At 48.0% G+C, this 21,218-nt stretch overlaps 1 protein-coding gene across 2 annotated transcripts in view; it reads right to left on the bottom strand.

Annotated features, from left to right (window-relative positions):
• GRIK3 (glutamate ionotropic receptor kainate type subunit 3) overlaps positions 1–21,218 on the bottom strand; it is a 123,610-nt gene that overhangs the window by 39,864 nt on the left and 62,528 nt on the right. For both annotated transcript variants that reach the window (XM_069802860.1, XM_069802859.1), the window contains exons 2-7: positions 17,110–17,286; positions 15,493–15,750; positions 13,956–14,137; positions 9,580–9,633; positions 4,724–4,897; positions 1,998–2,141 (exon numbers count right to left, since the gene is read on the bottom strand). In XM_069802860.1, coding sequence (XP_069658961.1) covers positions 1,998–2,141; positions 4,724–4,897; positions 9,580–9,633; positions 13,956–14,137; positions 15,493–15,750; positions 17,110–17,286 — 989 coding nt within the window. The remainder of the gene's footprint in view (positions 1–1,997; positions 2,142–4,723; positions 4,898–9,579; positions 9,634–13,955; positions 14,138–15,492; positions 15,751–17,109; positions 17,287–21,218) is intronic.

The following is a 21,218-nucleotide window of genomic DNA, read 5'->3' as shown; positions in this document are numbered from 1 at the left end:
AGCCCCCCGGGAGCCAGGAAAAACACGGAGCGTTTAACATACCCAAGCAAACACAAGCTGTGTGCTGAGCCACACAGCTCCTGCAGGGCTGGAGCGAGAGCACCCACGGGCTGCACGGCTCCGGGGACCGGGCTGGGGGTGCGTGGCGTCGCCACGGCCCCCAGTGGGCTCTGATCCCTCTCGGGTCAGCCTTGTCTCTGCAAAGCAAACTCCGAGCACCCGCTGTCCTGGCCTCCGGGCTGGCAGTGGCTGCAGAGGAGCGTGTCCTCTTGCCTCCTGCCCCCACGCGTGGCCCTGTCCCCCCAATTCCTGGGGAGCCCTGACGGCCCCATCCCGGCCCCTTTGCACCTCAGCAAATGGGACCAAGCAGGGCTTCGATGCACAACTCTCCATCGACCCGGTACGGTGAGGACCACGGCCCGTGCGTGCACGAAGAGCGAGCGGTGCCGGTATCTGTGGGGAGCCCAGGGCCGGGGGAGCGGGTGTCTGCAGCGAGGCATCCCTCTGCGCGCTGCTTTGTCTTTACAGGAGTTTAGAGAGAGCAATTACTGTGTGTTCTGATTGCAATGGGGAGGAAGCTTATCCCCGCAACGAGCTGACGCGGTGCCAGAAAGGGAAACAACAAGCAGGCACTGGAGTGTGAGGCTCAGGGTAATTTGCAAAAGGAGCCAACCAAACAAATTATTTACACTCTCTTTTGGCAGCCAGCTGGAGCAGGTTTCTGCAGAAGGGAACAAAACACGAAAAAGGAGAGAGAGAGGCAGAGAGAGGAGAGGGACCATCTTCAGTGCCTATTAAGAAAAAAGTTCATTCTCTCTCTGCAATGGGAATCATTCTTCCTTTTTCCTCCCCTACACCTGTGCGCTCGTGCAGCTCCGGCAGCACCTGGGGTGGGCACGCTCTCACTGCACTTATGTGTTCAGGGTCCGCTGGGGTCTGTAGGTGATTTGCAGCACAAATCGTAGTAACGGTTAACAACGTACTTCTACTCTTCTGTTTTAAAACTTCAGGGGATTTTGTACCCAGCCTTTTAAATGTGGCCCAATCATGCATCTGATATGCAGCCAGTTTCATAACTTCCCATGTGAAGAGCCACAGGCGTAGAAGTTTAAAAAGGCCTCAGGGTAAATAAGGGGGCTTTATCACAAAGATGTATCTGGTAGGGTGTGCAGTACCTCCTGGCAGCTCTGCTTTCATTTTTTTCTCGTGTGAGGGCTCCTTTTTGCAGACAGGCAAAACCCAGGGTGTGAGTGCAGGGGTGCCTGCACGGGGGCTCTTCTGTGAGGGCCGACCACCCCTCACTGCAGCTTCCCTGTGCTGCGCTCCCTTGGTGAGCTCACTGCTCATAAAACACCCGTGCTTTGAGTCTGCTTGCGTGCTTAAGCCAGATGCAAACAAACAATTACGTGGGCTGAACAGAAAGAAATCATAATGACTGAAAACAGAGAATGAAGCTGCCTCCTCACTCCCCGGGCTCCCTACTTGCTAAATCCACCGGTCTGCCAAAGCCGTTCATCAGCACGCAGGCAGAGATGCACAGCGCTGCCAGCTTTGCCACTGGGATTTAGCAGCACTGAATGCCCTTTGTGGACCCCAAGCAAATGTTCCTGTAAAAGGCAAATGGCTATTCCTCTGCTAAGAAATGGCCTCGGAGAGAGAGTGGTCCAGCAGCTCTTGACGCAAGAAGAGGCCAGGGCAAGTCTCAGTGACAGCATGGGAGATTTCAGCTTGTTTTGGATGTTGCGGCGTGGCTGCACGGATGTTATTTTGAAGGCAAAGACAGGATTTTTCCTTTCTGGCTGCACTCAGCAGCCTGGTGTATATCTGTGCTTCCATCCAGTTGTACCTGCCCAGGCGGGGGGATTTTTTATAACCCTATACCTGCCAAGCCTCCCTGCCACGTGCCTCCGTACCTGCGCGCTGAGCAGCTGCACTGCTCCTGCCGGGGAAGTTTTGCGTTAGTGGGAAGCAATTATGGTTGCAAATCATGCTTTTACCTCTTTTATAAAATTCATGAAGCGGCCACCAAACCTCCAGGCTTTGTGCCGATGGCACTGCAGGGAGTTCACGGTCATCTGAGGGGCGCGCTGGTAGCAGACGGAGACCACGTGCACCGCATCGTACAACAGGGCAGCGTCTGTCTAAAGTAAAGGGGAACAGCATTTGTGTCGATAGCGGTTCCAGAGCAAGGAAGCATTCAGACAGCAAAGCAGTGGGGGATCCGTAAAGTGTCGCAGGAGAAGCTGCAAGAACCCCCTCTGCGTTAACCCCTGCCCAACACCTGGGGGACCTGAGGGTTCCTCTACCCTGGTCCACTGCCGACCATCCCACCTCCTGGGTTGCAGTCCAACCCTGCAAACAGCGCTCCGAGGTCAGGGCTGGGCTCTCAAGACATTCACTGGGATCTCAAGACATTGCTATAAATGCGTATGCTTTAACACAATGACTTGTATAAACCTCTAAGCTGACCTGTCATGCAAAGCACGTCCTCAGAACACGTAGCTCTGCACATGACAAAGCCTCATGAGCATGTTTTTCTGTTACATGGCTCTTTAGACTACAAGATATAGTTCTGTCTTAAAATCAGAGATTGTGAAAATGTCATTTGTCTGTGTGTATCTGTTCTGGTTATTTCTAGTGCATTTACTACTGTATTGTCACACAAGGAAGCTAGCAATTTCTAAATGTAGAAGAGAGTAGCAGAATTTTCTTCTTTAGTCTGTTTTGTCTGAGTGTAAAAAAAACCCATATGAGAACATATTATCCACACTATTTTATACATGGGGAAATAAGAAACAGAGAAGTTAAATAGCTTGTCCGTGGGCATGGAATTTTCCAAAATGACCCAAACTGTCACCGAAATCAGGACCTCACAGATTTATAACATCTTCCTACGTTTCAGTGATTTGAACTAGGGGGAACTTTTTTTCTTCCATATAATGTGATGGTTTTAGATTCAATTTGAGATGCCCCATCTCACCTCCAAACACTGATCAAGAGAATTGGATTTATTTTTCACTCTGATATGGTAAGTCCTCCTAGTGAAAATACATTATTTGCTGGCTTCACAAAGGTACAAAACAGATGTGAGCGTAGCAGCAGCGTAATAAAACACAATAAAACAAAATAATACAGCAAATAACTGGGCAAATATCTAACAGGACATGGCCACAGAGAAAATCCTCAACGTTGGCAGCCGTCCCCGTGACCTTCCCTTCCCACAGCACCCGAGCATGAAGAGCAGGCACCCGACCTGCATCCCACGGGCTTGTATGTACAGCAGCAGGGACAGGTTTTCTAAGTTTGGGGCTAGAGGAGAGTGAGTACAAGAATATGTCCAAGCAATTTCATGGTGAATTACATACTGTAATGCCCAGCTGAGATCAGGGCCCCACTGGGACAGACACCAGACAAACACAAATAAAAGGCAGGATCCCCTCTGAAGAAGCAAACAGACAGGGAACGGGAGAGGAGCCAGCGGCAGCGGGGGGAGCCCAGCACCGTTGCAGGCAATGTGACGCTGCAGTTGTGGGCAGTGCTGCATGAACGTACAAGGCTAAAGGAGAATGGTGGGGCTCTCCTCTAAGAAAAAAAAAGAACAGGAGGGATACGAGGAGCCCTTTCAAGGTGAAAGTCTGGGAGGCTTTGCCACTTGTGGGGTTGGTTCTGGCAGGTCTAAAGGGAGAGGGAAGGAGGGAGCCAGTCAGCAATTACGGGGGTCAGAGACAGCCTCGCAGGGAAGACAGATGGGCGAGCAGGTGCTGTACCTTCCAAGCAGTAACTCAGCGGAGCAGAGCTGCCATCAGACCCTAAAAGGAGTCATCAAAGCTGCAGCAAAGCCCATCTCTGAGTATAGCTTTGGCTCTTTCTCCCCGCATCAATCTCAGCGAACTGCCTGGCCCAGTCCAGCCGTGTGCTGTGCTCCAGCCCCGGGAGCTGGGCGTTCGGCTGCTCTTGGGGACTCTGTGGGGAGACGATGGCAGCTGGAGCCCTGCAAGCCCCTGTGGGAGAAGCCCCGGCTACCCGGCTCCTCTGGTGGGACGGGAGCGTTTCTGCTCCCCGTTGCTGCTCCCAGGGCTGGCCGGAGGGACGTGGGAGGCGATCGTCCTGCCCTGAGCTGAAACAGGACTTGGGGAGAGCAACCGAAGAGAGAGGGTGCCCTTTCCTGGGTGCTCCGGGGTCTGGGGCGCACGCAGCCCATCCCTTTCCAGGGCAGCAAGCGCGCGTTGCATCGGGACGTCAGGCAAGCACGGAGAAATCCTGCTGTGCCTGAACAAGGGGCACAATACCCAGCTGATTGCAGCTCCCTCTCTTCTTGTTCCCAGCACGAAATAGCCAGGGCACTTCCCCACCGTGCTCAGCCCTTTCTGGAACTGAAAGCTTTGAATTTTGCCAGTCCTGGGGGCAGCTTTTTACTGGCAAGAAGGGAGGGGAGGAGCAGAGTCTCTCAAAATTGGCAAATCTGTTGGCAAGCTGGGCTTGCAAAAGGAGAGCGTTAACACAGCGGTGGGCTGCAGGGGATTCACCAGCCAAACTCACTGCATTTGAGGGACAGTTGTTACAGAATGCAAGTAACTACCTTGGGGAAGATACCTGGGATGAGTTGTTACTAGTACAAGCACCAATAAAAATAACATTTAGGCCTTAATGACTGTTCCTGACTTCCCTGCCACTCTGGTCTGCTACCCAGACTTCACCCGTGCTTTGTTTAAACTTCTCATACCATCATCACGCCATCGAGCAGTCCCAGCTCTGCCTTGGGCGTGGACTGCAGCCGCTCCATGGACCACTTCTCAATGATGGAGGACACGTGCGGGTTCTCCACGTTGAGGATCCGGAAACCGGTCAGGTTCACTCCAGAGTAGCGGTATGGTTCTAGGTCTAATGCATAAAGATCCTTAAAAGAGAGAAACCAGTTTAAACATTTTGTTTAGCTTTGTTTTGTTTGTCTTTTCTGCAACGATTCATGTCTGTGTTTGAAGTGAGAAGGCAGAGCCCGCAGAAGGCGGGAGGTGGGATGATGCCCTCATGAATTTGGTGGATCGTACTGTCTGTTGCCATCAGTGTCTGCTTGCAGAGACTCGTAGGTGTTAGTGGCATTCGGGTGTCATATGTGCAGGTTCACCCACGCACAGCAGAGGGAAACTCCTGCCAAAGAGCTCACTCTGTATAAAAGAGGCAAGTGAATTGTGGGGAGAAAACCAGAATCACTATCTGCAACGGTGAAAAAAGAGGCTTGCGACCAAGGGGGAGGGGACAAGGCAGAATTCCTGTATCCAGAGCTCCCTGGGGCCTTTCCATGGAGGATTTGCTGTGAGTGCCGAAGCCCACGGGGTGCTGCAGATGACAGAGTAACTCTGAATGCAGAACGCCAATTTGCAGACGGCTATCAAAGAGGAACTAAGACGCATTTCTTGACATTACGACCAGCCTACACAGTCTGCAAATGAATGAGAGTGCCCTTTATACGAATTAAAAAACCCACAGCCAGGCAGTCCTCAGCTCTGCTGGCAGCCAGCCCACAAGCATCACTTGGCAGGCAGTGAGCGAGGGGCATTTGGAGGCCTCTGCCAGTGCACTTCTTTAATGCATCTCTTGGCTCCGCCGCACATCGAAATATTAAGTTCCATTCAGGGATTGACTTCAGTGTTCAGTAACTAGTCTGAGTAGTTTGGGGTTAGGCAGCACGGCAGGAGCGTACCACAGCTGATCTGCTCACAAAAACCCGGGGCAGCTGACCCGAGGGGGATCGTGACTGGATGTAGAGGAGAATGGCAGTCGGGAGGGGGCTTTGTTAATGGGAATCATTTGTTGCACGGGACATATTTAATCAGAGTTTATCCTGAACAATTTCTGCAAGTGTTTAATGGTAGTAAAAATGCGGGGAGGTGGAAAGGCAACAGCACTGTCTTCTGTGATAGAGGGTGGAGGGGGAATATGGGAACAGTGTTCGTTGCTCTCACAAGGGATTATAAAAAAGAGTTTAAATACAGCATGAGATTACGTGGCTGTTGCTGTTTTGTATAATGTAGCTATACTGGTAGGACACAGCCACGCTGTGGGTTCACTCAGACATGGTGTGCATTGGGGAGCTGGAAAAGCACTGGCCCTAAAACATACTGCCCTAAGCAAAGCATAACAAAATCAGCACTTGCCAGCAACTGAGACTTCATTCTCAGTGGGAGAGCAAGGAATTCTTACAGCTGTTTTGCTTTAATAAGCTTTGGGGGTTTGATCTTTTCCTTAAGCACTGGCCTCTGACTTTGCACCCCCAAGGCATACTGCTGATGGATGCCATGTTTTAATCTGCAGGTGCAGCCAGGGACCGAGTCATTAATCACACCCACAACAGAGTTCAGGGTCTTTGTTGTTTGTTGTTTGTTTTTTTTTCCCTGAAAAATCGCAAGTACCAACCTCCATGTTTTGTTAAAGGGCATTGTGAAAACTAGGCCATAATGTTGACTTTCAAATGACTTACTAAGGGCAAATACAGTTGTTTAACCTCAGACAGATGCTTATATCATCTGGATATGAGGGTGTACAGTGGTCTTGTGCCTGACCCACTGGAATAGATTTACTTCTTCCAGGTTCGTAACTTTTTGTCAGACACTTTGGTTTGTATTCTGGAAATTGTTGTGGGGAAATAACTTTTGGTTGCAAAAGCAGATAATTTCCTCCTCAGAACGTGACTGTATGTGACAAATCTGATCCACTGAGCTCCAGACCTCATGGTCTCCATCGCGCAGCTGTCAGGCCGCCAGCCCTGGCCACCCTTCAGATTCTACTGATATTTTGGGTGCCCTCCCCATCCTGCTGCTCTCCCTTGGCCCTTCATCTCACCAAGTTCCTATAGAAGCCAACCTCCCATCAGATCCTTTCTTGGTTCCAGGTTAAATCTCAGCTGCAACCTGATTTATCATTTCCTGGAATTAGAGGATAATTAAGAATACAAGCTGAGTGTCAGAACGTGCAGAGGTGTGGGGGGAATTGCCATAAGAGTTTCTTCTGGATTTTCTGCTCCTGCACAGCCACAAATCGAAACATCTGGGTCTGTTTTCCACCTCATCTACATTCCCTTTCGCTCATTATTTTCTGTACTGCAGATTAATTCTCCCCTCCGTCCTACTACCTTTAAGGAAATTTTATTCTCAGTGTTTCTGTGTGGCTCTTCCCCTTTCTTACCCACGCTCTCCCACCTCCCCTGTTAAAATCCCCAGCTTTGGTTCATCAGTCGTAGGCGGCAATGCTGAGGTCTAATCCTCACCACATCTAGCATCCACAGTAGGAAGCTGCAAAGGCAGGTGTCCAGGAAGGGCATCCTCCGTCTGCTATTGTGCAAAACAGCTCATGGATAGCATGCCTGCCACGGATCACCGAGGATCCCTGTCTGGGCACGGATTTGCTCGGGCAGCTGTCACTGGGAGGAGTGGCCATGGCCGTAATGGGAGGCATGCACGTACAGTGCTGTTTGAATAATAAACTGCCACGTACTCAGTCATGAGTACATTTGTGTCATGTCGTCAGCCTCAGGTACACTGAGTTTAACAAGAGTTCCTGATCATCAACACCAGTGGAAAACTGGACTAGTCTGGTTTAGTGCCTAATTGGGAGAAGGCAGGTTGGGTGTGGAATTTTTGTTTATGTTGACTCAAAGGATGGGAAGAGATTCCTGCTTCTGCCTGTCTGTAACTGCTGTAAGCAGCAGAATCATAGAATCATTTAGGTTGGAAAAGACCTTTAAGATCATCGAGTCCAACCGTTAACCTAGCACTGCCAAGTCCATCGCTAAACCACGTCCCTAAGCACCACAGCTACGCGTCTTTTAAATACCTCCAGGGATGGTGACTCAACCACTTCCCTGGACAGCCTGTTCCAATACTTGACAACCCTTTCGGTGAAGAAATTTTTCCTGCTATCCAATCTAAACCTCCCCTGGCGCAACTTGAAGCCGTTTCCTCTCATCCTATCGCTTGATACCTGGGAAAAGAGACTGCCCCCCCCTCCCCTCGCTACAACCTCCTTTCAGGTAGTTGTAGAGAGTAATAAGGTCTCCCCTGAGCCTCCTTTTCTCTGGGCTAAACAACCCCAGAAGTGACAGCAGGCAGTGAGGAAGCTTCTGTGTTTGCAAGGACTCATTTTTACAAGCTGCTGAGAAATTCCTAGAAGTGTTGAGTTGAGTTTAAGGGGGTTGTCACTGCTCGGGACTTCGCGGGATGTAAATGTTGTGCGTGCATTAGACAAAGGCTCAGAAGAGTTCCTCCTCCTCTGGTAGAAAAGGCTGATGGGGCTCTTCATGCAGAAGTCAGTGAACTGTAGTCTTGCTGCCTAGCAAAATGTTGAAGCATTTCACGCCAAGTGTTGATACACTGTACTCAGTATTGACTAGGGACCTTTTAGAAACATTCAGTATAACATAATAGACTAATTCATTAGCACCCCATGGGTCTAGTACTGTAGAAGCTGAAGCACATGCATTGCAAGCTAGGAAAACATTGCCTTAAGGAATGACAGATTAAAATATCTTTCCCATGATATAACTGTTATTTCAGGAAAGTGGCATTAATTGTGATTGCTTATCTATTAATTTATTATAATTCTTCTTCTCCCACCTCCAGGCTGTACCTACACATGAAATGTACTCTAGGCTCAGCTGGGGCTGATTAATAGGAGGTTATCTGGGAAATGCTTAAAGCTGCCTGGAATAGATAATGGCAGCAGGGGTAATTAAAATGTCTTTTGCATTTGAAAAATAAATTTTGCAGTTTTTAAGGGTTAGTTTAGTCTGTTTCTTTCCTAAAGGAAAAAAGATAAATCAGATTTTCAAAATCACACAAAATTCAACAGTATACTAGACAATAGCATCCTAAATGGAAACAAAAGTGGCATGCCAAAAAACCCAAACCAAAATGCCTCCTGGAGTCAGAGAAGAACTGGCCCGTGTTTAATGACAGTGGAGTTAATTTCAAGCTGAGTTCTTCTCATGCAAAATAAACCTGCAGTACTGAACTATTGACCACAGCAGGGCTGCTCCTGGCTCTTAAGGGAGACCTAGATGAACACACAGAAACACAGTTCTGGCTGAAACTTGGTCCCATCAAATCCTGTCTGTGGGACTACAACCTCACAAATTCACACATATGCTCATCTTTCAGTGCGTGGGTAGCTGCACTGAAATCAAAATGACTGGGAGGGGAAATAAAACCAGAACCTACATCTGTGCAAAGCCGGAACAGCTCCAGAGGAGTGAGCCAGTCCAAAAGCAGTGAGAGAAAAGACTGACGTCTCTCAGAATGAGCACCTGGGCGATGCCGCGGTTGCTGCAGAGATGTTACAACCAAATCATTGTGGTCTGATTCTAACCTGAAGCTCAGTCTAGCCCTGGTCGCCCCTTCTGTTAGGGTACCAGACCTCCCTTCCCCTCTCTTTTCACACCCCACTGCTTTAGTATCCTGCAGCCGTGCAATGCACGCCCAGGACAGGACACCCAGCCCGCTCTCCTGCCGCTTAGACGACCTCCTCCCTTTCCATTCCATCTCAGCAGTGAGTGTAAAAGGTGTTTGCACAGATTAGATACTTTACCAGAGTGGTGAAGATGAAGTGGTAGTATTCTGTCATCATTCCCATTGCCATGGCCTTGAGGAGAGTAGGGAAAGGAGGTTAGTAGGAGTGGATACAAGAATATAACAACAGTCATGCAACATAAACCTCTAAAGAGCTGATCTGGTAGATGTGGTAGGAGGCAGACCCAGAAACACAGAAGCTGGCTTCTGGATCAGTCCCGTGAAGCAGTTAAGCATGTGCTTAGCCAGCAAGAGGCATGTACTTAAGCGAGCTGAAATGTGGTCCTCGAACCTTTCTGAAATGGTGTCAAAGCCTCAGTGTCCAGCTCCTGCAGAGGCCGGTGGCATTTCTGGGTGTTGCTGTGCAACAGACGGCCAGGACACCGACTGCGGCACGCTGCCGTGCTCATGGGTCACGCACGGTGCAAAATCTTCCAGGGATGCAGGCTTGCTTTTGTCGGCACAGCTGGGAGACAGAAGGTTGCCTTTCCTTCTCAGATACCAAACAACAAGCAACCTCGCATAAACCTGTGCAGAATGACCACAAAGCAGCCTATTCTTATGGTTACAAGTCCACGTACTGGCTAAGACGCCAAGGAAAAGGCTTTCTGTTCCTTACACGTGTATTTCTGGTGCTCTGCATCCCCTCCCCTTCAGTGTCGGTTTGTATAATGTGTACCTGGAGCTCTTGTCTGCGAGTCCCTCCTTCCTGCGTGCAACAGCCAGATTCTAACATAGTGCCGGGTTTAGAAACGGGTCAGTGAAAGTAGAGGCACAGGGATGGGAAGCGAGGACATCTCCTGTCCCTCAGCCCTTGGAGATTGTGGTCTGGACCCAAGGGCTCTTGGCGAGCCCAGGCTCTAGGTGTGCCAGCCCCGACACGAAGGACGGTTCGTGCAGATTGCTGGGATTTGCATAACTGAGCAGTGGAGAGAACATGCTGTTCTGTGAGGTTTGTCAGAAAACGGCTGTGGGCTGAAGGCAGCTTGCCTGGATGACCTTGTCCAGGCCCTACACAACACGAGGGGAACGCATTTCTGTCTACGAGAAGAGTCACCCTGGAGTTGGTGGGTGGCTAAAGGAAAGAGATACCTGTGGTTTTAACTGTGATGCTGACTCTGTGAGCATGTTTTCTGGAGAAAACACATGCAAGAGCACTTTAAAATCTCCACGGATGGGAAAGTAACTTCAAGTCCCTCCAGGAAACATTCGCTTCCCTTGTTTTTTGCTAAAATTACTAGGGCAGAATTTCCTTTGAGGAAGGCAGTGACAGTTTGAAAAGAAGTGAGATGTCAAAGAACAAGGGAAAGGGAAAGGACCTAGATTACAAGCCTAAATATTGTAACTCTGGAGTGTGACTTTACCCCAGGTTTCCTGGCCTGGAAACACCTTGTAGAAAGCCCGGCAGCCGTCTCTGTGCGGCAGTGCACCGTCCCGTCCCCCTCCTCCCTGCCCGGTCGGTGGATCTGCAGGGCTGTGCCACAGCTCTCTCCTGACCTGCACACCCGGGTGCCAAGAGCTGGAGCAGAGAACGATGCCTCAGTATGTGAAGCATCAGTTAGATGATGTGAAACCAATCGAGAGTGAATCATGAGATTCCTGTTCAGATTCTACAGCTGGATCATTTCAGTGGTAGATGAAGAGTCCAGACCCGCTGTAAGAAGCAAGCTCCAGCTTTCCAGTACTGGCAGCCTGTGTGCAGGATACATCTGGGTTTGTGGGAAAATGAATAAATGATAAACCTGGTGGATAAGCTACAGGCAATCGCCAGGATGAGAACGGGAGCTCCATTAAAGTTAAGACAGGCACATCTGTGCGCCGCAGAGTGCAGCAACTGTTCAGAGACAGCTGCCAAGGAGAAGAGAGAAGCTGGGAAGCCAGAGAACAGATGTAAAGCATTAACAAGTGACCAAAAATGAGTGAGGCCAGAGGAGCTGGGGCAGGATGGGAAGGCCTCACAAGCAGGCCTAGCTCTGTGATAGGTTTCTACAATGATTTGTTTGTCCAAGAGGGTAGAATAATGAATGGTTTGATGTCTCAGTCACTCGAAGGAACCCAGACTGGAGCAGCATGTAGCAATGTCATCTGTACATCCTTGTGCCAGCTCTTGTGTTGTTATTCCATGGGGATTTTTTACTACTCCAGTTTAAAAATACTGCCCAGATTATCAGTGAAGTGCCTTGCTACTCGTGTGCTGTGGGAGCATGTTACCTTAAATGAGTTGGGAGCAAGACCTGGACTGGCATGATTGTGTGTGCTTAGTCAGAGCTACCTTAGCAATTGTAGGCTGGAGTTGCTCAAACCATTCCATGTTACCTAATGATGCACAGTTAAAATCAGTACCAAGAGGTGGAAATTTTAGCACACATCTTGAGAGAACCTTTTTGCCATCCATCGGTGCTGCAGTGGGGCGGGCAGTGCAGCCAAGAGGCTCCAGGGACCTTGTCTGGTCAGAGCAAACGCCAGAGGCCAAACATATGCAAAGGTGACTGGTGTAGTTACCAAAACATTACAAAAGGCAAATAATAGCAATAATATATGAACGTTATTGTTTCTGGGACAAACAGAAGGCTGAGCCATTCTTTCATGACTTTTTTTTGCAGTTCAGTTTTTTTTCTGTGTGTTGTTCTTCTAACACTGGAAGGCAAAAGCAGACTCCGCTCTTCCACGAGACAGTTCTGGCTTTACCCAGCTCGTACTTTTGGTGAATGTGCAAAGCAGAGCATGAGGAAGGTAGTGTAGAGTAGGGGTCGGGAAGCCTGTTTTTCTATCCCATCCTATGGAAAATAAAAAAGCTGTTTCACAAGTGGAGGTGGCACCCCTAGACGTGCATTTCTTGATACGGGTAGAAAAGTAAGGAAAAGATGAGGTTTCTGAGCTTCCTAATTCTTCAGCAAATGTGAGTGCCAACAGTGGGAGAGACACGAGGGTCATGGTGCACACTGCTCAGAGCCTCCCCAGTGTTATACACTGGAGTGTACAAGTGTGCAGAGGCCAGTCAGGATGTGGTTTGGGTTTGTGCACCTTCCCAAACTCTGAAAATATTTAACAGATTTTTCCTGAGTAAAAATACACTACATAATATTGCTAAGCTGAAATCCATGGCTTTGTGTCCCTGAAAAAAAACAACACACACACAAAACCAGCCAGAAGGACTTAGAAAGACTTCTTTCCCCCTCGTCCCCCCTCTCCTCCATCTTCCTCACTCTGCACTCACAGTGATGAGCAGAGCAGATGGCACAATAAACTATAATAAACTGCATAATAAGTGAACAGCACCAAACACAGCCAGCATGTTAAAATAATAGGCAGGAGACAATGAGTCCCTTATATTGCTTTCTTTAATAATCCCTCCCAGGCTTTCTGATTTCTCTGAGCACTTCCCTTCATTTTGCATCAAGCAGGCTGCAAGAGAAGTCTCTTTCCATGTGCTTGCTTTCTCAGCCCTTCAGGGGATTTATTTAATCTATGTGGTAGTGTCTTGCTGGGCTGATATGAGCAACACTTCCACCGGCTAGTTTTTAGAATTCTTTGTGAGAGCATTTTCCTCTGCCTTATATTGACCCTGAAACCTAAAGGCACTTGAAATGAGGAGGAGCTGCAGTGAGCAGCAAACCTTCTGGTCTGCGAAAAATGCCAGTGGAGGAACTCGGGGAGAAAGGAGAGAGACCAAATGAATGGAAAATCACTGACATCTGGCTTAAAGTCCAAGAATTGCACATGGTGCTCATGAAGGGACAGAGGATGCCATCCCTCCCTGGCTGGCCCAGTCCTGGCTGCTTGCAGCGAGGCGCAGAACTGCGTGCACAACTCGGAAAACAGCTAACCAAAACGACGCGTTTTATACCCTGCCCCTCTGTCTGGGCATGTATTCACAAACCTGGGGGCATGAAGCAACGCAGAAGGGAAAGAAGATATTTAAAATCGGCAAGCGTGAAAAGCTCGTTCAGGGCTAAATGAAGAGTGACAGAAGTGGCCCAGGGCACGGTCCTGCCCGATGCCCGGGCTGGGAGAGGAGCGAACGCTGCTCCAGACGGCTGCGGGTGGAGGGCAGGGGGCTGGGGCTGCGCAGCCACAGGGGTGAGCGGGACAACAGCCCGGTCGCTGCATTCGACACAGCTGCTTGGCCCTTTCTGCTCCCGTAACGTTTGTTCGTTCTTATCGATGGTCATTTTTTGATACTTCCAGTTTTTCAGCGCAACTGCATTTTCTGTAGAAGCGCAATAGTATCCCTGAAGAACCTACATGCTGTAGCTTTTGGTGCAGCTGGGGACAGAGGGAAAGCTGCAGGTCTGCAGCCCTATCTGCGGGGCTCTCCCTGCGGTACGGCCACCCTGGATGCAGGAGTCCCTCGGTGGCCACTTCTGCTTTGCCCCCCATCGCCCCCCCACTCACCTGCTTGAGGATCTGAGCTGCCATCAGGTGGCTGCAGTCAAAGATGATGCGGAATTCCCTGCCCCGCTTCATCTCCTTCAGCAGCGGCCGGGCATCGTCGGTATCCAGCGGGAGCTGGCGGATTTTCAGCCGGATATTGTACCTTGATGGGGCCATGATGAGCTCTTGCAGCCGTATAAGGCCTTCAAGCATTGCACAAAGACAAACCCACAGTGTTACAGGGAAGCCTGCCTTTGCCCTGCAGGCTGGGTATCACAGCAAGTTATTTCTTCCTATATCACTTTATGGAATGCAGTCAAGACCTTCCTCCCTCCCTCAAATGGCCACTGCTAAAGCCAAGGTGTCATGTGTCAATCATTAAACCCCCAGATATCTCCAGAGCAGTTGTTCTAAGGCAGAATGGCCTTTCCTGGTGTTTCCCTGCTGCCCCTGCATCCAGCTATGGTAGAGCTGGGGTCCCTGCACTAGGTAGGAAGAGGAGAATAGCAGATTGGTCCTAACCTTTGACATCTCTGGGATCACAACATTTTTTCTTAAACAAATAAGCCCTTGAGAAAGGACAGAACGTGATAATCAGCTACATAACAAATTAAAATCTGCAGTATTTACCGTGCACAACAGCAAAAGAAAAAAATGAATACGCGCTTAGATTTATGAATCGTATCGTTCATAACAGTCACTTAATGACGGCTTGTAACTTTCTTACTACCCTTAGAATTCAGTTCTTATTTAGGCAGAAGGTACAAAGCCATGCTGAATGCAGCTGAGCAGGAATTATTGGTATCTAATGTTGCAAGAAAAAATTCAGCAGATGCCTATTGCAAGGAGGAAAAGAGAGGCATGTCCCTCTGCATAGTGGAAGAAATACATTAGAATACACAACGAAGGGAACATACTGTGACCCACATTTGCAAAACAGGAATGTCAAACTGTGTTCTCATCAGCCCTCCCCTAAAGAAACCATTTGGTTTAGTGGAATTAGGTTGGACAGGCTATCCAATGTGTCTTTTGTTTTTGGGGGGTTTTATCTATAGTGCTGTGCAGTGCTTTGCTTTGTTTAACCGTCAACAACTTGCTTTATGTGAAAAACTTTGTCAGCTATGTTTTAGAGAATTAGCCAGAAAAACAAAAAACTTCCCAGAACTGCTTTTGCTTTTAGCTGGGAAACTGCATCCTCAATGGCAGCCGCAGACCAAGGTCTTTGCTTGTGTAGATGGGCACCAGTGTGCCAAATACAGCCGTGCTGAGCCAGAGCACACCAGCGGACAATTAATCCTCCCTTGACCCTTTGTCAGCCAGGGTGGTGCTCAGGGTTACCCGATTTCTAAGCACTTTGTGAATTAAATGCTTCAGAAAGGATCCCAGGGCCTTCCACAGCGCTCGCCTGAACGCTGGGGAACTGGTGTGTCCCCATGCACTGATCACTGCATGGGGGGGGCATTTTGCTCCTAAAAGGGTTCATTAGAAAAGTTCCTAAATGAGACCCACAACAAAAAAATCTCCTGGATTCCTCCTTTAAAGCCCCTCCTTTACCTACCTGTACTGTCATCGTAAACCACAGTGGCTGACCTCCATTTCAAATACTGCACAAGGTCCAGAATGGCATGGCTAAGGGAAGCATAGTCAGGATACAGGTTGACATAGAAAGTGTCCTTGTTATCCAAAGGGTGATGCTTCCATCGAAGCTGTATGTGGGGGACTTCCAGGGCATTGCAAATAGACTGGACGGCATTGGTACAGGAGCCTTGGGAAGGTCCAAATATTGCTACGACCCCCAGAGCGAGCTGGTCACAGGCTGGAAAAGGAAGGGAAGGGAGGGATGCTGTCAGTAGGGTACGGGGCACCTCTGCATTGGGGTAGCTGTGGGGGCACAAACAGCTTCTTTCTGACCTGGACCATGGAGCAGTGGACAGACAGACAAGCTTCTGGGCACTAACAGCAGCAGAGCTATTAGGTAATTACAACAGTGACGAGAGACAGAGAGAGAGAGGAGGAATTATGGCAAATGGGGGTCTGGACCAGTGGTTAGAGGCACAGACGTGTTTCCAGAGGAGGGAATAACAGCTACAGCAGGTTAGAAATGGCTGAGCCTCCAGAGTTGTGAAAGGAATACCCAGAGATGATCAGAACCGCCCTGACAAATATGTTTTTCCATCAATTTTAATAGATTTTTTTTTCCTGCAAAATAATGCTTTTCATACCTTTGTTTAAGCTTTCACTGAGAAATTACAACAACAGCATTTGGGGCTGCATGTTTAGGGGGGAAAACAGGGAAAAGTTTTTCAGGGGAACAGGAACAGATTGTTTCTCAGCTGCCTCTGCAGGTCCTTCCAAACTGAACACTGATGCTTAGCACTGTCAGCAGGAGCTTTGTGACGGCTACATTTCATGAAAAGATTTTAGGAAAGCAACTGCTCCCAGCCCGAGAGGGGCATGAACGCAGACAGCAGCGAAGGCATGCGGGTCCCCCCCGGACCCGCACATGTCCCTGGAGCGGGTCCTGCACATTCTGGTCCTGTCCCAACGCTTGGTGCAGCCAACCCGCGTGCTCCCAGGAGCCTGGCACAGAGGAAACCTCCACGACAAAACTGTCTTAAAAAGGGACAGCCGGGGTCAGTGAACTCGACTGTGAGCAGATATCCCCTCTCTCCAGGGATGCCCCTCTTATAACTGTGGGCTCAGGCAGCAGGTTTCATTTCTCCCAAAACCAGAAGCAAACTCAGTAAGCTCTCAGGTCATCAGCCCCACAGCCTTTGCTGCATAGTCCCATTTCTTCCCTCCCTTTCAGTAATTCAAGTGGGCTGCTGTTATCTGATAATGAAAAATTACTGTTAGGAGGAGAACAGAATACCTATGCTACGGATGTTAAAACTGCCAGGGATACAGTAAAATAAACAAAGGCATGGCCTACAGACCTTCGCTCAGGATTAGAAGCAAACACTGAAAGGAGTTTTGTGAGGTCTGCAGAGGGAAAAAAGAACAGTTGTTCCCCTTATATTAAAATGCCTCTGGAAGGTCAGCTCCTGGAGGACTTCTCATCTATATCACTGACTAGAGCAGGACAAAATGAGCTGCTGGGTCTCAAGTGAAACTGTGCTCTTTTTTTGCTGAATAAATGGCCACAAAGTTGCTAAGAAGTGTGCTCTGCTCTTACCTTTCTTAGTTGCTTCAAAGCTGTCGTGGAAGTGTATCCTCTGAATGTCATAGGTTAGTGTTGTGTTAGGCAACAAAGTTCTGTTTCTATTAATAATATTGGCAGAAAATCTGAAGGCTTGCTCCTCAGCACTCATAACCTGGGTATTGGGGCCATCTGCATACTCAAAGATTCCTCCTGCAAGACAAGAGAAAACCAGCATTAAGCCACATAAAGTTTGATTCAAAATCTTACGTAGCAAGGATGAGAAAACTCTTGGACAGAGCTGTGCCATTTGCAGGCTGAACAAGCCTTGCTCCCAGGACATTTCCTGGACTGAAATAAAGACATGAAAAACGTGGGGTTTTGTTATATGCTGGTCCATGACAGTGTTCAGAATGCCAGCTTTGCAGGGCAATAGGGGACAAATTTAAAGTCTTGGAATATTTTTATGAGACAGATGAGTGTCTTCCCATAAAACTTCAGGACCAGACCTTGGGAAGTGCAGACAGGCCTATTGCTCGGCTGCAGAGATGCTCCAGGTTTGTGCTCTGAGGAGTTACTGCGGTACGAACCTGGCACTGCCCTCCCGTGCCACGCTGGACCCCTCCCCGCCTTGCCCACCCAGCTCCAAGTCCTCACGCAGGAGGCAGGCAGTGCAGCTCTGCTGCTTTCTATTTTTGGTGCCTTTTTTAGTGCCCTTCTCATCTTTTATTGTTCCTCATGTTTAGCTATCCAAGTTCTCAATTCAGACCAGCAGAGACTTCTGAATTTGCCTACCCTACAGCTTATCTGCTCAATAATGCACATCTTGAATGCATGCTTTCCGGTGTTCAAAAGTTGTTAATGCCATTACGCATCCCCAAGGGCAACAAGCTCATGTCACAGTATCGCTGGGTTTCTTGGCTCTGTATCTGTGAGTCTTGTCCTCAGTTCCCCACTGACAGCCACTCTAATTGAAGTGACTCAGTGCAGGCGTAAATTATGTAATTGCATGTCCTTGTCTCGGAGATGTAGGCGCCGTCCTGTGCCCCTTGCAGAACCATGGAAAGACACATAAACCTTGCTCTATCTTATTAAAAAGTAAACCAAAATAATTAATGGATGAGCAAGATAAGCAAGTGCAATTGGTAACAGATGGTCTCTGGGTTCATTAGCAGAAGGAAAATCTTCCTCTTCAATTTAAGGTAGTCCTGAAATGTTTTGTTATAGACAACAGATGTCTACTCAGCCCTCCTAGCTTTCAAGCAACTGCGTGAATCTTCCTCCAGGAGCCAGAACACATTATCTATAGTTTTTGTGGCAATTTGGTGTTAGTCAAGATTGCCAGTTTTGCAAGAGCCAAGCTGACATTTCTGTTGACAGCCACACTCTGTGCGTCCTCCCAGTAACCTGACCAAAGCCATGGGCTGAGCGAACCACAGTACAAATGCTTGGAGATTTTCACAGCAAGGGTGCAAAGGGAGCTGCAGAAGGCCTCTGACTTTTCTGCTCCCCAGAATCATGACAAGTCACTTCCATCCTCTTCCCCTGCAGCCTTTGTGCATCTGTGTCCCCAGTTGTAAAGTGAATGTGGTAATTAATTTACATTCATAAACATCCAAAAACATTTGACCTGTTCATTGCATGTCTCTTAGAAAAAAATAGTACTGATTTCAGTACTAACTTTGGTAATAGGGGGAAGAATAAAGAAAAAGAGGCTGAATGCTCATTCTGGAGACCCGTTTCAGTCCCATGCGATCTTCAGCAAGTCACTTTTGACCAGGTTTTCAATCTAGAATGCCTAGCAGTGTAGGCAGGAGCCTAGCAAAATTACCCAATTGCCTCATTCTCACTGGATCATGCCAAAACATTTAGTTATTGACCAGTGCATGGAAAATTATTCCTTCATATCAAAGTTTGCACATGCTGGTAGCTCAATCTAAGATTCTTAGGGCTGAGAAACTTCATATACAATATTACAGCAGAAACAATAAACAAAACTAAAGTGAGCATGAGATTCATCCCTGTCTTTCTGTTCAAAGCTTTACTGTCCAGAACATTTTAGCAAGGGGTTTTTTTGTTTTCTAGCATCATCCTGAAGTGATAACAGGGTTCATGTTACATTGATTATCAACTAGCTGACATTAAGCTTTCTCCTAGCTCAGAGCTTTCAGGGTTGCTTTGGAGCATGTCTTATTATGATAGAATATAGAAGGGCTGGGTATGTGGATTATTGGTGTCTGGTCCCAAATAAATTCATGTTCCAGACATCCAACTGGATATAACAGGCTTTTTGACAGAAAAGAATTTTCTGTGCAGCCACCCAATACCTTGAATTTAGTGCCTGGCAATGAGAAAGCAGACAGGCAGAAGTAATGTATTTCTGGTTATACTGCTGGGTGCTGAATATATTGGGACAATGCGAAATCTACTGCAGTTGCTAAGGTGTTGAAGAGCAGCCACCACATGCAACAGCCTGCTCTTTTCTCAGAAACCTGGGGGACAGCGAGTGCCTGACGGCAGCTCTGCACTGCAGCTGGGTGTGCTGAGCACAGCCCTGTCCCTTCGGTAGCGGCTCCCTGCTCCTGGAGATCGAGTGCTGCCGTCCCTCTTGGCTTGTGCGCCTCTCCTTCAGAGATGTTCATTCTGATCATTATTTAAAGAGCCTAATAACCGGCTTGAAACAGCTGATTAATACATAATCTTCATCATGATTACATAGCATAACTGGCATTAATTTGAAAAGCCAGCTAATTATGAAAATAATTGTTGCAGCTTTTCCATTTGAGCAAAATGGAGAGTATCAGCTTGTGCTATTGAAAGAATGAGGGATGTGACATCAGCTGGCTGATCGCCAGGCTGGGGGGACCCCATGCATCCCCTGCAACCCTCAACAGGAAAGATGAAGCAATGCAAAGCTGAGCAATCTGCTGCAAAGTGTTCAAACAAACAAACTTGGTCAGTTCTCCCTGTGCTCCCTAGAGAGAGTGATTGCATGTGGGTCTTGCAACAGTAACCTCACTGTGACTTTACTCTTATCAAAGTATAGAAAGTCAATGGGCTATAAAAAGTCAACAACAAAACAGTTTCCACTTTTATATACTAGCTATAAACAAGTTTCATCTGAGATAGTAAAACTACAGGTCCTTTAGTGTTGCTGTCTCTCTCTAAACCGTTTCTGCCTCCTCCCTATTTTTGAAGTTATTTCAAATGTCTTGGAGATTAATGGATGCTGCTCACTTGAGCTGGTGCTAACGACCTTCTCCCAGTACTGCCTCTGTCTGTTAAGGTCCCAGCTTCCCCTTCCTTCCTTCTTTACCTCCCATGGTGTTGCAGACAGATAAAAGATGGCCATGCTGAGGTCTGCCATGCTTTGTAATGTCCTCCTGATGTTCATGAGTGCATTTGCTGCTTAATTTATCCAGGAAGGTACCGTGCCGTTTCCTTGACCAGTCAATACAGCCCATAGACTCCCTACTGCAACGCCATGTGTTGTTCAACACACACCGAGGTTTACCAACTTCAGGTTGAGTTTGTTTGCATATATGTTTTTCCCTGAAAAACCTTCTTTTTATGCCATGTTTGTATGCCCCTTTAGTGCAATGGGGTCCAGGTCTGGGAGTCAGCCTTGTAGGATATGCCTCAGCACAAACTGTTGATACCTTCTCAGCCAGGACAGGATCAAATGCTATCAACTGTTATCATTTACTTTTACGTAGTTTTTGATGGAGTCATCCGTTATTACATTTGACTTCTTGGATTTTAAATATCAGTCACTAGGCAGGTTAAATAATCATTCAGTTGTCTTCTGCCTTTAAAGCAGGCTAATTGCTCCCCGGAGAATGTCAATCAGCATATGGGAAAACACGCTAATTAGAATCAACTTCATGTCTTGTTATTTTATGTTATTTTATTTGATGACCACTGATGTGCTGCTGAGGTGGGGAGTTTTAAATATTCAAAATGAGAATCCAAAGCAAACACATGAAACTGTCCTTTAGATCTAGACCAGAGCTAGGGCCGGCCCACGGGAAGGAGGCTGGCACTGCATGTGAGGGGAGGTTTAGCTGCAAAACACAGAGAATGTCACTGTGAGTAGTGGAAAATCAGCCTCTCTGTTCAGGGTAAAATCTGGATCCCAGAAAACA

The sequence above is a fragment of the Haliaeetus albicilla genome, chromosome 16, assembly GCF_947461875.1.
Source record: "Haliaeetus albicilla chromosome 16, bHalAlb1.1, whole genome shotgun sequence".
In the NCBI taxonomy this organism is placed as follows: Eukaryota; Metazoa; Chordata; class Aves; order Accipitriformes; family Accipitridae; genus Haliaeetus; species Haliaeetus albicilla.
The sequence above is the reverse complement of the archived record's forward strand: the minus strand, read 5'-3'. Positions and strand labels throughout refer to the sequence as shown.